Below are 12,357 nucleotides of genomic sequence, written 5' to 3'. Positions count from 1 at the left end.
GAACAGCTGGGGCAGGGGACCGTCTTGCTGCCTGTGTGCACCATGAGCCAGGGGTGCACTAGCTCAGAGCTGGCCTCCCTGGCCTGGGACCATCAGTTTGTCCTTCATGCTCCAGGCCAATGACTCCGAAGCTCAGTCTCTGCCTTTAGCAGTCTGTAATTCCCCTGGCCGCCCCCATTTCAGCCCCCAGCCTCCACCCAGTATTTCCCAGAAGTTTCCTATTTAGAATCCCAAGCCCATGTCCCCTCCACATAATAGGGAAACCCCAGGCGTGTACTTCCTCCTCATGTGTCCCTCAGAGAGTGGTCTGTTCCCAGCTCTGCTCTGGGAGAGTGAGGGTCTAGGTCTTAAAGGATTACACACATTATGCTTTGTGGCTCCTGGAAATTTGAAGCAGATCCAAGTCCAACCAGACGCTTAGATCTACTGTTAAGACAGACCTAGACCCTGGAAAGCCGACTTTCTAGACTGCAAATGACAGGAGGGAAGGCCTTGGAAGTGCTTCAGATTTCCAAGGCTGTCCTGAAACAATTGACCATAGACTTTCAGAGCTGAAGGGGGCCTTCAAGATCATTTTACAAAGAAGGAAACTGAGGCCCAGAAGGTAGTTGATTTGACCAGGATTCTACAAATGATTTGAAACCGTCACCTGATCCGCTTTCCTCTATTCCACGCTCTATGTCCAACCATGGACTCGATGGGTTATCCTACGGTCAGGGACAAGAGGAAAAGGATTTGTTTTAGAACCATCCAGAAATATCCTTCACCTCCCAGAACATGCTGTGCCTAGGTCAGCGACTCTTAATCAGCCTTGAATAGGTCATTTGGCCTACTGCCTGGAGGAACTGAAATTAAAAATGGTCCCCAGGACTAAACTAGACTCAGCTAAGAACTAACAAAGCTTGAAAAAAGCTTGGGTGGAAAAACATGTGGGAAGCGAGACAGGCAAAGCCTCACCCTTGGGGGAATTGGAGGAGGGTGAGAATCTGGGGGAGGGGCATATGTGGAACTTAATCTCTGCAATTAGTGTGACATTTTCAAGGAAAAGACATGAGTTTAGGATTAGTCTGCGGAGTGAAAAAGCAACAAGACCCAGGAAAGGGGCCTGGGCCCCGAGTCCAGAGAGGTTGGCTCTTAAAGTATGGTACCTGCAGAAAGGATTGGAAGGAAAAGGAAAATATGCATTTGATCAGGAGTGGACTTTGGTCTAGAGTCCCCACAAGCTTGAATTCCCATCTACGTTTGCATAAACCAAGGCCCGTTTCCTATTATTCTCCATTTCTTCTTCCCAATATTCAGTCCTCTGACAAGGGCATTGGACATGAAATGCTCCTTACCGCAGGCACCCCCAGCTATCCCAGCCTCCGCACCTGAGCTCGTTGCTTAACCACTGATGGTTGACTGAACGTGTTAGTTGCCCCATATAGCCAAGATTTCCCATTGGCACTAGACCCTTGAAAATCTCCTATCTTGGAAAGGTTATAGAATGGATCTTGTCCTAGTGCCTCCAAGGACTTAGCCATTTTTGATCTCAGGAGTTCTCTTGCCAATTGCTTTGGAAATCTGTGGCTACTTGCTAATACCACCGCCACCACCAGTGCATTTTCTCTAAACTCCGTCTCCATTGCGGCCTGCTTGCCCAACACCTCAGGCCTCCCCAGGGAACCCAGAGCCACTGATTTATTTGAGGTATCACAAACATTCATGTCAGCCCCTAGGTCTTGGCTCCTAATTACAGGACTGAATGAAATGCAACCTACTGCAATGCGATTTCAAAGCCAACATTTTTGGCTTGACACACTTAAAATACAACAGATTTTTAAACTTAAGCGAGGCACCCATTTAAACTTTAAGGAATGAGTGACAGCCGGGCAGTGACAAGATGGCTGGGATGACTTTTCAGGTTGTCAGAGGCCCCCTGAAGGGAGAGACGGCGTGGGGGGCGGGGGCAAGATCTGAGAAAAAACTCACAGCAGCAGCCTGGGCAACCTGAAGTGCGGTGGCCTCCGGCCAGGGCCAGGGCCAGGGCCTAGACCTGATGCAGAGACGAGGGACAACGCTGCAACCTTCCACCGACAGCAGCTCTCCAATCAGGATCTCCTGGGACTGTTTCCTTCAAGTCTCTCTTTGCACCAGTCCCCACACTCCTAAGGGGCAGCCACACATTTCCATTTCTGTGGATTCGAGCATTCACTTTCACCATCCTTTCTTTTTGCCAACATTTCTCCCAGCCACCAAGATCACACACTGGGCCATAGGACCTCAGAGGCAGATCACACAGAGTCACATTGAAGAGTTGGTGGCATCCTTTCTCATGGCTTCCGACTATTGCCCTGCAAATGGTTCCCAGAAACAAGACCCACATCTCTGACCATCTCCTGGACACTTATTGCCATCCAGCTATGTTATTCTCATCGTAAACTCAGTATGTCCAGACTAAGGTCATCCTTCTTTGAAAGCCATTCGTCATCTTGACTTCCCCATCCTGGCTCAAACCCCAGAATCTTCTGTGATGTCTCCCTTCCTCTGGCCCCTCATTACCCGGGCATTCCCCGAGCAACCACAGCCTTCTCTTTCCGGGATGCATCACTTTGCAGTGTAGAATTTCGAAGGCGCCTCAGACAGTAGCCAACAGACCTCTAGCGGAGTCATGGCATTGGTTCGCAGTGGTCACATTACTTAAAGGAGGAGCTGGAACCAACGTCCTTGTGCCTAAAACCCTGCCCATGGCTCTTGCCCACCACGTCTTCTTTCTGAAGGCCTATCAAGCTCCTACTCAAAAACTTGTAATCCAAGCTCTTAACCAGTCATCTAGGTCTTCCCCAATTTTTCCACAATCGACTTCTCTGACTTTCTGTTCCCACTTTTTCCTGACACAGATAAGAGCTCTTACTAAACATGTACCACGTGCCAGGCATGATTCTAAATGCTTTATGTGTATTAACTTAATCCTCACAAACCTAGGAAGGAGGGTGCTGTTACGATTCCCATGTTGAGAAATGAGGAAACTGAGGCAGGCCTCCTTCCCCAGCCTGCAGTCTCTCCCCTCCCCCCATCTCTGTGCTTCACTTTTTTCCCCAACACTGTTCAGCCTCTCTCTCTCTTCCAACAGCTCTCGTCTGACTCCCCCGAGCATCCAGCTGTCTTTCCCCTCCCCTTACCCAGAACACATCATCCATTTGTCTGGCCCCCTTGGCACACTGTCTGTCCTGCTTTGTGTTGGTTGTTTTGGTGCCTGTGGCCCATTCCCCAGCGGTCCCAGGTGCTCGTTCCAGAGTGTTACACAGGCCTTTGCTCCCCGGGCACCTCCACGCAGCACGCTCACCTCCCTTCTGTCTGGTACTTCTGCTTCGCTCTTGCAAGCAAGCACCCCTCCACACAGGGACACCTGGGCCCGAGCACCGTGCTGAGGCCAGATGGTGAATGGGGGCCAGCTGACAGATTCGGACTCCTCTCAAGAGGAGCTTTCAGGTCAGGCTGGTGGTTGAGTGTGACTGAGTTCCTTGCCCGCCACAGAGCCTCTGAGGCTTGCCTCCGGGCTGGGGAAGGACTTCCTTTGGGCTCCATAGATACAGATACCACCTGGTCTGCCTCGCTCCTTCCCTTCCCCCACTTCTGGCCTGACCTTCACCGAGACAAGCCTGAGATCCATATTCATGTGGTTTTTTGAGAATGAGTCCTCCTCTCTTGCCCATGTCCTCTCCATGCCTGATGGAAGGCTGCGTGCCCTCACTTCCAAATTCCTTTCTTCCTCTTCTGGCTTCTCAGAATTTCCTGCCTGCCTCAGTGGAGTCCTTTTCCTCCTTGTCCCTGGCCCAGTAGCCCTCTCTCCTCTCCTCCTGCTTTGTCCCAAGTCACTGACCTAGGTATGTAGATTCTAATCGGAGCCCTGCGCTTGGCCTGCCCGGACAGGATACTTAGCTGTTCTGGGCCTCATTGTTCACATCTGTAAAAGGAGGCAGCTGGACTAGAAGGTGAGTGATGTCCTTTTACACTCCTCCCCCCTCCTCTTCCCTCCTGGCTCCCCTCTCGGGTCTTCTCTCTCAGGGGAGGCTTGCCCTAGCCCCAGGGGAGCTGTGGCTCCAGCTCCCGTTCCCTGTCTAAGCGACCAGCCCTGGGCCTCCTCCCCAGCCCTGGCCCCGGCTCCACTCCATGTGGCCCGTCTGAGAGGCTGGCCCCAAGCCTGGCGGCAACTCCACATTTCTCTGTTTTTCCTTTTTTTTTCCTCTCTTTCCCGGAGTTAACAAGAAGCAGATGTGGCGCGCGATGGTTGGAGAGGTGGGGGGAGGAAGGGGGAGGCTGGACCGCCAGCCAGACAGGGGGGAAGGGAGTGTGCAAGAGAGGGAGGCGGGAGGCCAGGGCCCGCCCCACAGCCACTCTTGCGCCTCTCAACAGCCACAGGGGCAAAGCCCTGTCACCTCCAGGATCCGGTCACTGGGGAAAACAGATAGGGAGACCAGAGGAGGGCCAGCTGGGGCAAGGGGGTGGAGGCCCAGGAAACAGCATCTGAGAGGGGCAGGGACCAGGCACAGGAGGCCAGGGGGGCACAGAGAACAAACTCCCCTCAGCAGTGGAGAATAGGAGAGCGGAAGGAACCGAGGGAGGGACGGACAGGAGCCTGAGGAGGAAAGAGGAGGGGGAGAGGGGTCAGGCCAGGCGGCCAAGAAGGAGGCGTGTGGCTGGGGGCTGCCGCAGGAAGCTGGGCACAGGACCCGGCCAGCGCTGTCCCTTGGAGCAGCGGCATCCCCTGCTCCAGACAGAGGCGCCAGCGGCCAGGCCGGGATGTGCCTCTGAGGGCCCCCGCGGAGCACCCCACCATGGCTCCCAGCACCCTCTGGAGCTGCTGCTTCTGCTGCCTGCTGACCACAGCCGTGGGGGCAGCTAGCTACCCTCCTCGCGGTTATAGCCTCTACACGGGGGGCGGTGGAGCCCTCAGCCCTGGGGAACCCCAGGCCCAGAGCGCCCCCCGTCCTGCCAGCCGCCACAGGTAAGAGTCTGGGTCCCAGCCCAGGGTGGGTCAGAAGGTGGGTATCCTGGCCCCCGCCTTGGCTACCCTCCCCAGGGCCGTGTGCCCTAATGCGGGGAGGAGGGGGAGAGGAAGCCCAGTCATCAGGTGGCTCCACACAAGCCCACCTTCCTGCGGAGCATTTCTAGGGCCCCCTAAATAGACAGGTCCCCCTCTAACCTCAGGGGGACCTGTAGTTAGGAGCCCAGGGAAACAACCACGAGGGGCCTGGGCCAGGCCTTCCTGCAAGCTGCCAGCTGCACACCAGCCTGGTATCCTCCGGCAGACCTTTATCCCTTCCTCGGGCTTCACGGGCCCATCCAGTAATCTGTGATTCCTTCTGACACGGCTCCTGCTCTGTTTCTTTGGGCTCTCCAGCCGGACACAGATCAAAGGCCAGCCTGAATGGGGCCAAGAGTGTAGAACGCAAGCCCCAATGGGGGCAGGGCTCATCAATGGCTTATTCTCTACTTAACCCTGAGCTGGACCCCTGCCTGCCCTGTCCTCTCCCCTGAGGGGTGGGTGGAAGCCAGCATCCAGGGGATCACCAGAGGGACCCAGCCAGCTGGCTCAGACAGGCCACGCCAAGCTGGGGATTGACACAGAAAGGGACATGAATGAATGTGTGAATTCAGAGGCTCCCCAGGACCCCCCAGCAATGAGGATCAACTTCTCGTAGTTATGGTTTTCCATTCTGTTCCTTCTCTCACTGTCTTGAAAAGTCTTTACCAACTCCTACTGCTCAGGAAAGCGTGGGGGCAGCTGCCCCTGCCAAAGCCCTGGCTCCCACTGGTCCCCAGGGGCCCTTTATCTTTGGACCCTCCCTCAGCCTCTCTGGTAGCCCCTGGGTCCTCCTCTGGGGCTTGTGTCTCTGGCCCTTGGGCCCAGGTGGGGTTGTACCTGCAGGAACTGGTGTGCCTACGTGGTGACCCGGACAGTGAGCTGCGTCCTTGAGGATGGAGTGGAGACCTTCGTCAAGCCTGACTACCAGCCCTGTGGCTGGGGCCAGCCTCAGTGTCCCCGCAGCATCATGTGAGCTCCCGTGCTGGGGGTTGGGTACTTGGTGGGGGCTGGGCTCGGGCAGAAGGAGGGCAGCCAACTCAGGGAATTTGTACAAAGCAGGCAGCCAGGGGCAGGACCAGGGGCTTCAGTCAGAAGCCCCCGAGGCGACAGTTTGGGGTGGATACTGGAGGCAAAGTTACCTGGGCCACCCCACCAGCCCCCACATGCCTTCTCTGCGCTGAGTCGCCCAAGATGAGGAGTTCGAGGCTCCAGCATAGGACGGGGAGGAAGAACAGGGATTTGGCCCTCGGCCAGCAAGCTGACAGCTGTCAACTGAGCTCAGCCACATGCTGGACAGTAAGGGGGACTCAGCCTGAGGAACAGGCCTCGTCCACCCCCAGCAGCTGCCCATCTCTGAGGACAGGGCCCAGGGTCACTGACAGTACAGGGAGGAGTAAAGAGGCCTCCCTCTGCCTCTCCCAGGTACCGCAGCTTCCTCCGCCCTCGCTACCGAGTGGCCTACAAGACCGTGACGGATATGGAGTGGAGGTGCTGTCAGGGGTATGGAGGTGATGACTGTGCTGAGGGTCCCGCCCCAGCGCTGGGTCCTGCACCCACCACACCACGCCCCCGGCCCCGGCCCGCGCGCCCCAACCTCTCTGGCTCCAGTGCGGGAAGCCACCTGAGTGGACTAGGTGGGGAAGGTGAGTATGGGAGGCACTGGGGAGAGAAGTGGGAGCCGGTGCTGGCCGGAAAACGTGGGGCCAGGCTGCCGAAGGAAAAGCTCCACGCGCCAAGTCAGAAGAAGGGGACAGAGGAAGTAAGAGAGATCCCTGAGAGTCTCTGCCTGCGCGTGCACTGTGTGTGTGTGTGTGTGTGTGTGTGTGTGTGTGTGTGTGTGAGTCAGATAGAAACTGAGAATGAGAGCAAGAGAAAAAGAAGGCAGAGAAAGAGGATGCGCTCACGCACGCCCACGTGTGGCCGAGATACTTCCTAGTTGGGAACCGCTGCGGGAGGACGGGGGCATTCCTTCCAGAAGCTTGGTCACCAAGGGGATAGACAGTTCAGACTACAAGTCCTAGAATGCACCGCACTGACTACAGGTCCCAGGCCCCTCGGGGGCCTCTGGTGATGGCAGGCCCCAGAATGCAGCCGTCCCCGTTGCCTTGCCGCGTGTGCGCGCGCTGGGCACTGCGGATGTGCTGTTTGCCTGCCAGGGAGATAGTCATGCTGTAATGATGGAAACAGGAACTTCTGGCTGACTGTCCCACCTTCCAGCTAGAGCCCCCGCAGGCTTCCCGTGGAGCCTTGTCTATCCCTGTGGTGTTACGGAGAGTTGTTGCTCAGGAATAGCCCCTGTTGTGGGGTCCACAGTGCCCCCTGCATTCCCATTTCACAGAGGAGGAAGCAATTTCTGAGAGACGCTCTGGACAGTAGACTTGGTGGTCAGAGGGAGGAGCTGGGTTTGAAACTTGGCTCTGCCACTTATTAAACTTGTAATCCGTGGCCCAGTTCCTTCATCTCCTCTGGGTCCCTTTCTCATGGTCTGCACAATGGGAAAACCTGCCGTATCCGCCCAGTGGAGTACGTTGTGAGGGGGAAAAAGCCATGGTACGATGTTGGCCTAGAAGCATTCAGTAAATGGAGTTTCCTTCCGTGTTTTCTTGCCCAAATTCCCCAGCTGAGGGGTGGCCGCATCCGCGGGGACCTCCTGTTGGAGCTGGGGAGAGCAGGGCCTAGGAGGTGGGCACTGAGCTCGGAGGTCCGGCCCCTCTGCCTGATGCCTTCCCCTCCCCGCCAGGTCCTGGGGACTCCGAGAAGGTGCAGCAGCTGGAGGAGCAGGTGCAGAGCCTGACGAAGGAGCTGCAGGGCCTCCGAGGCGTCCTGCAGGGGCTGAGTGGGCGCCTGGCGGAAGACGTGCAGAGGGCTGTGGAGACGGCCTTCAACGGGAGGCAGCCCCCAGCAGACGCGGCGGCCCGGCCGGGCGTGCACGAAACCCTCAGTGAGATCCAGCAGCAGCTGCAGCTCCTGGACAACCGTGTCTCCACCCATGACCAGGAGCTGGGCCACCTCAACAACCATCACACCGGGGGCGGTGGCGGCGGTGGTGGCGGTGGCCGGGCCCTGGACCCCACCCCGGCCCCTCCCGGCCACAGCGAGGAGCTGCTGCGGGAACTGGAGCGGCGGCTGCAGGACTCCTGCTCCGTGTGCCTGGCGGGGCTCGAGGGCTTCCGCCGGCAGCAGCAGGAGGACAGAGAGCGGCTGCGGGCCCTGGAGAAGCTACTGGCCTCCGTGGAGGAGCGGCAACGGCAGCTCCCCGGGCCGGCCATGGGCCGCAGGCCCCTTCAGGAGTGCTGCCCTCCCGAGCTGGGCCGGCGGCTGGCCGAGCTGGAGCGGAGGCTGGATGTAGTGGCTGGCTCGGTGACCGTGCTGAGTGGGCGGCGAGGCACCGAGCTGGGAGGAGCAGCGGGGCAGGGGGGCCACCCCCCGGGCTATACCAGCTTGGCGTCCCGCCTCTCTCGCCTGGAGGACCAATTCAACTCCACTCTGGGTCCCTCAGAGGAACAGGAGGAGGGCTGGCCTGGGCGTCCTGGGGGCCTGGGCCACTGGCTGCCCGCTGCCCGGGGCCGATTCGAAAAGCTGGAGGGACTGTTGGCCAACGTGAGCGGGGTGCTGGGCGGGCGGCTGGATCTGCTGGAAGAGCAGGTGGCAGGAGCCGTGCAAGCGTGCGGGCAGCTCTGCTCTGGGGCCCCTGGGGAGCAGGACTCCCAGGTCAGCGAGATCCTCAGTGCCTTGGAGCGCAGGGTGCTAGACAGCGAGGGGCAGCTGCGTCTGATGGGCTCAGGCCTGCACAAAGTGGGCGCAGCTGGGGAGGCCCAGCGAGCTGCACTGGAGGAACTGCAAGGGGTCGTGGGCCAGCTCCAGGGTCGCGTGGACGTGCAGGACGAGACAATCACTGAGTTTGCACTGCAGCTGAATCTCACAGCCACACGACTGGGCCAACTGGAGGGACTACTGCAGGCCCGTGGGGATGAGGGCTGCGGGGCCTGTGGTGGTGTCCAAGAGGAGCTGGGCCGCCTTCGGGATGGTGTGGAGCGCTGCTCCTGCCCCCTGTTGCCCCCACGGGGCCCTGGGGCTGGCCCAGGTGTCGGGGGACCCAGCCGAGGGCCTCTGGATGGCTTCAGTGTGTTTGGGGGGAGCTCAGGCTCAGCCCTCCAGGCCCTGCAAGGAGAGCTCTCTGAGGTTATTCTCACCTTCAGCTCTCTCAACGACTCACTGCATGAGCTCCAGACCACTGTGGAGGGCCAGGGTGCTGATCTGGCTGACCTAGGAGCCACCAAGGACCGTATCATCTCGGAGATTAACAGGCTGCAGCAGGAGGCCACAGAGCATGCTACGGAGAGTGAGGAGCGCTTCCGAGGCCTGGAAGAGGGACAGGCACAGGCTGGCCAGTGCCCCAGCCTAGAGGGGCGATTGGGCCGCCTTGAGGGAGTCTGTGAGCGGTTGGACACAGTGGCCGGGGGACTGCAGGGCCTGCGAGAGGGCCTTTCCAGACACGTGGCTGGGCTCTGGGCTGGACTGCGGGAAACCAACAGCACCAGCCAGACACAGGCAGCCTTGCTAGAGAAGCTGCTAGGGGGCCAGGCAGGCCTGGGCAGGCGGCTCGGTGCCCTTAACAGCTCTGTGCTGCTACTGGAGGACCAGCTTCACCAGCTCAGTCTGAAGGACCTCACTGGTGAGGGGGCAAAAGGAGGCATGCGGTGGGAGGTGGGGGGACCCCCTTCAAGTCCTTTCCTTCTCCTCCCTTCCTCCACAACAGCCAGTCTTAACCTTATATGCATTCTCCTTGCTCTGCCCAGCATGAATTACAGACCCACCACTGTCCCAGGGGTTGGTTCGTCCACAAGAGATGATCCAAGCTCCCAGCTCCCCACTCTCCCCTGGCAGCTCAGACAGGCTGGTGGGTAGGGGTGGAGTGCTGCTCTGCCAGCCAAGTATCCAGCATGGGTAGCCAGGGGCCCCACCAACCTGCCCATGGAGCCATGACCTGCCTTGTCCTTTGGAAACTCCTTTTATGGCTTTCCTTCAACTTAATTTTGTCACTGTAGGGCCCGCGGGTGAGGCCGGTCCCCCAGGGCCTCCTGGGATACAGGGACCACCAGGCCCTGCCGGACCTCCAGGACTTCCAGGCAAGGATGGACAAAGGGGGCCCATTGGGCCACCAGGTATGTGGACTGAGATCCCTACGGCAGCCAGGGCTCCCCATACCTCTAGCAACCCTAGGCTTGGCATTCATTCCTTTTGGAACTTGACAGAGAAGGGAGGAAAGGGGCAAGGAGTTGGGAGAGGGGGGTCCTACATGGCTGACAGTGACTAGGAGCTAGGACAGTCACTGTATGGGCTAGTTGGATATGGTGGCCTTAGTGCTGTATTGAACACTAAGGTTGAGCTCGCAGGGCTATGGGAGGTGTGAAAGGCTGGGGGCTAGTTGAACTGAATGGACCCTATTCCTCCTTTTCTTGATACCCCCATTCCCGCTTTGGAGTCTGTGGGACACCTAGCACAGCAAAAGAGACTCAGCAGATGTTTGCTGAGTGACTTAGTGAGAGCTGCCCCACTTCTCACTGCTCCCTCTCCTCTTCCCACAGGTCCCCAAGGAGAGCAGGGTAAGTTCCCCTCATTCGGTGCTGGAGGGAGGGGAACTGAACTAGGGGTTAGAGACCCAAGGCAGCCCTGGAGGGAGAGATCCAGGAGGGGAAGGGGGCCTGGCAGCTCTGCACTGAGCATCCACTCTGACCCCCACCTTACCCCTACCCAGGAGTGGAGGGGGCACCAGCGGCCCCTGTGCCCCGGGTGGCCTTTTCAGCTGCCCTCAGTTTGCCACGGTCGGAACCGGGCACAGTGCCCTTCGACAGAGTCCTGCTCAACGATGGCGGCTACTATGATCCAGAGACTGGTAAGCCTGGAAGCAGACTGGCTGGGCAACGGGACAGGCCGGGGAGGCTGTGCAGCGGTATGTTCTCATTCTTGCCCCCTTGGGCGAGGGGAATATTTTCATGCTCTGGTTTGGGGAGACCACTGTTTCCTTCATTTATTCATTCTCACCACAGCTTGGGCTAAGGGTGGGGGGAAGGAGTGCTTCTGTTTGGGGGCCTTTATTGGGGGCCTGGGGATGCCTAATGAACAAAACACCAAATTCCCTGGCCTGGTGCAACTTACATTCTAGTGCAAGACACGTGACAAGACCCAGCATGTCTCTCCTTAGTCCCGGAGTTCTGGGTGGGCTCCCCAACACCTCCCTGGCCCCTGCCACCCGTCTCCCCTCCTGACTGCCATCCTTGTCCCCAGGCGTGTTCACAGCACCGCTGGCCGGGCGCTACTTGCTAAGCGCCGTGCTGACTGGGCACCGGCATGAGAAAGTGGAGGCCGTGCTGTCCCGTTCCAACCTGGGCGTGGCCCGCATAGACTCCGGCGGCTATGAGCCTGAGGGCCTGGAGAATAAGCCGGTGGCCGAGAGCCAGCCCAGCCCTGGCGCCCTGGGCGTCTTCAGCCTCATCCTGCCGCTGCAGGCTGGAGACACGGTCTGCATCGACCTGGTCATGGGGCAGCTGGCGCACTCGGAGGAGCCGCTCACCATCTTCAGCGGAGCCCTGCTCTATGGGGACCTGGAGCTAGAACAGGTGTAGACAGGAGGCTGGGCCCGACCAGCCCGAAGTGTCTACGCCGGCCAAAGAGCCAGCGGGGGTGACGAGCCTCCCCGAGCTCCCCGCCTGGGACGGGGCTCGGTCCTGGCACTCCAGCCCTAGGCGAGCCGGCGTACCCGTACCCTCTTTGGCACAGGCGCCCAGAGCACTCTCTCCTCTCCATGGTCTGAACGCGCCGGGTCGGGGACTCTGGGGTCTCCTCGTCCAGACTTTTGGCCTGCTCGCCGTCCCCTGCAGGGCCCAGACTGCGGAGGAGCCGACCCTCGCACCCTCGCTGCTCCTGCAGCTGGTCTCTAGGCCGATGCAGGGCTCTCCCGAGGGCTCCGGCCCCCACCGCCATACTAAACTATTCAGGAATAAAGACACTTGGTTTTTCTAAAAAAAAAAACAAAACAAAAACAAAAACCGTCTGCTCCAGTATGTGTTCAAGGATAGAGAGAAGTACAAGGGACGGGGTGAGGGGGGAGCCCTGGGTTCCCTATCCTGGTCTCCCCGACCTCGCTGCTCGGTGGCTCTCCGCGCGCTTGCTGTGCAACTGCCTGCGGAGAGAGGCGCCGGCTGCTTAGGGTCCCAGCCCCGCGCTCCTCGCCCGAATGCCCGTTCCGCCGCCGTCCGCCAGGGGGCCCTGGGAGCCGACTCCCATCA

At 59.1% G+C, this 12,357-nt stretch overlaps 1 protein-coding gene across 1 annotated transcript; it reads left to right on the top strand.

Annotated features, from left to right (window-relative positions):
• Positions 1-4,350: 4,350 nt before the first annotated feature.
• Positions 4,351-12,117, top strand: EMILIN1 (elastin microfibril interfacer 1). Its single transcript, XM_026520565.4, has 8 exons — positions 4,351-4,987; positions 5,912-6,037; positions 6,491-6,711; positions 7,809-9,743; positions 10,117-10,233; positions 10,657-10,674; positions 10,827-10,964; positions 11,357-12,117. The coding sequence occupies exons 1-8, from the start codon at positions 4,818-4,820 to the stop codon at positions 11,692-11,694; spliced, it is 3,063 nt and encodes a 1,020-aa protein (XP_026376350.1). The 5' UTR covers positions 4,351-4,817; the 3' UTR covers positions 11,695-12,117.
• Positions 12,118-12,357: the final 240 nt, after the last annotated feature.

The sequence above is a fragment of the Ursus arctos genome, unplaced genomic scaffold (genome assembly GCF_023065955.2).
Source record: "Ursus arctos isolate Adak ecotype North America unplaced genomic scaffold, UrsArc2.0 scaffold_8, whole genome shotgun sequence".
Lineage (NCBI taxonomy): Eukaryota > Metazoa > Chordata > Mammalia > Carnivora > Ursidae > Ursus > Ursus arctos.
This window is presented reverse-complemented; position numbering and strand designations above follow the sequence as displayed.

Excerpts from the sequence above, each read along its gene's own strand:
- EMILIN1 (XM_026520565.4), top strand. The coding sequence starts at position 4,818 with ATGGCTCCCAGCACCCTCTGGAGCTGCTGCTTCTGCTGCCTGCTGACC. Across the intron at positions 6,038-6,490 it reads CAGTGTCCCCGCAGCATCAT|GTACCGCAGCTTCCTCCGCC; the intron begins GTGAGCTCCCGT and ends TGCCTCTCCCAG. Across the intron at positions 6,712-7,808 it reads GAGTGGACTAGGTGGGGAAG|GTCCTGGGGACTCCGAGAAG; the intron begins GTGAGTATGGGA and ends CCTCCCCGCCAG.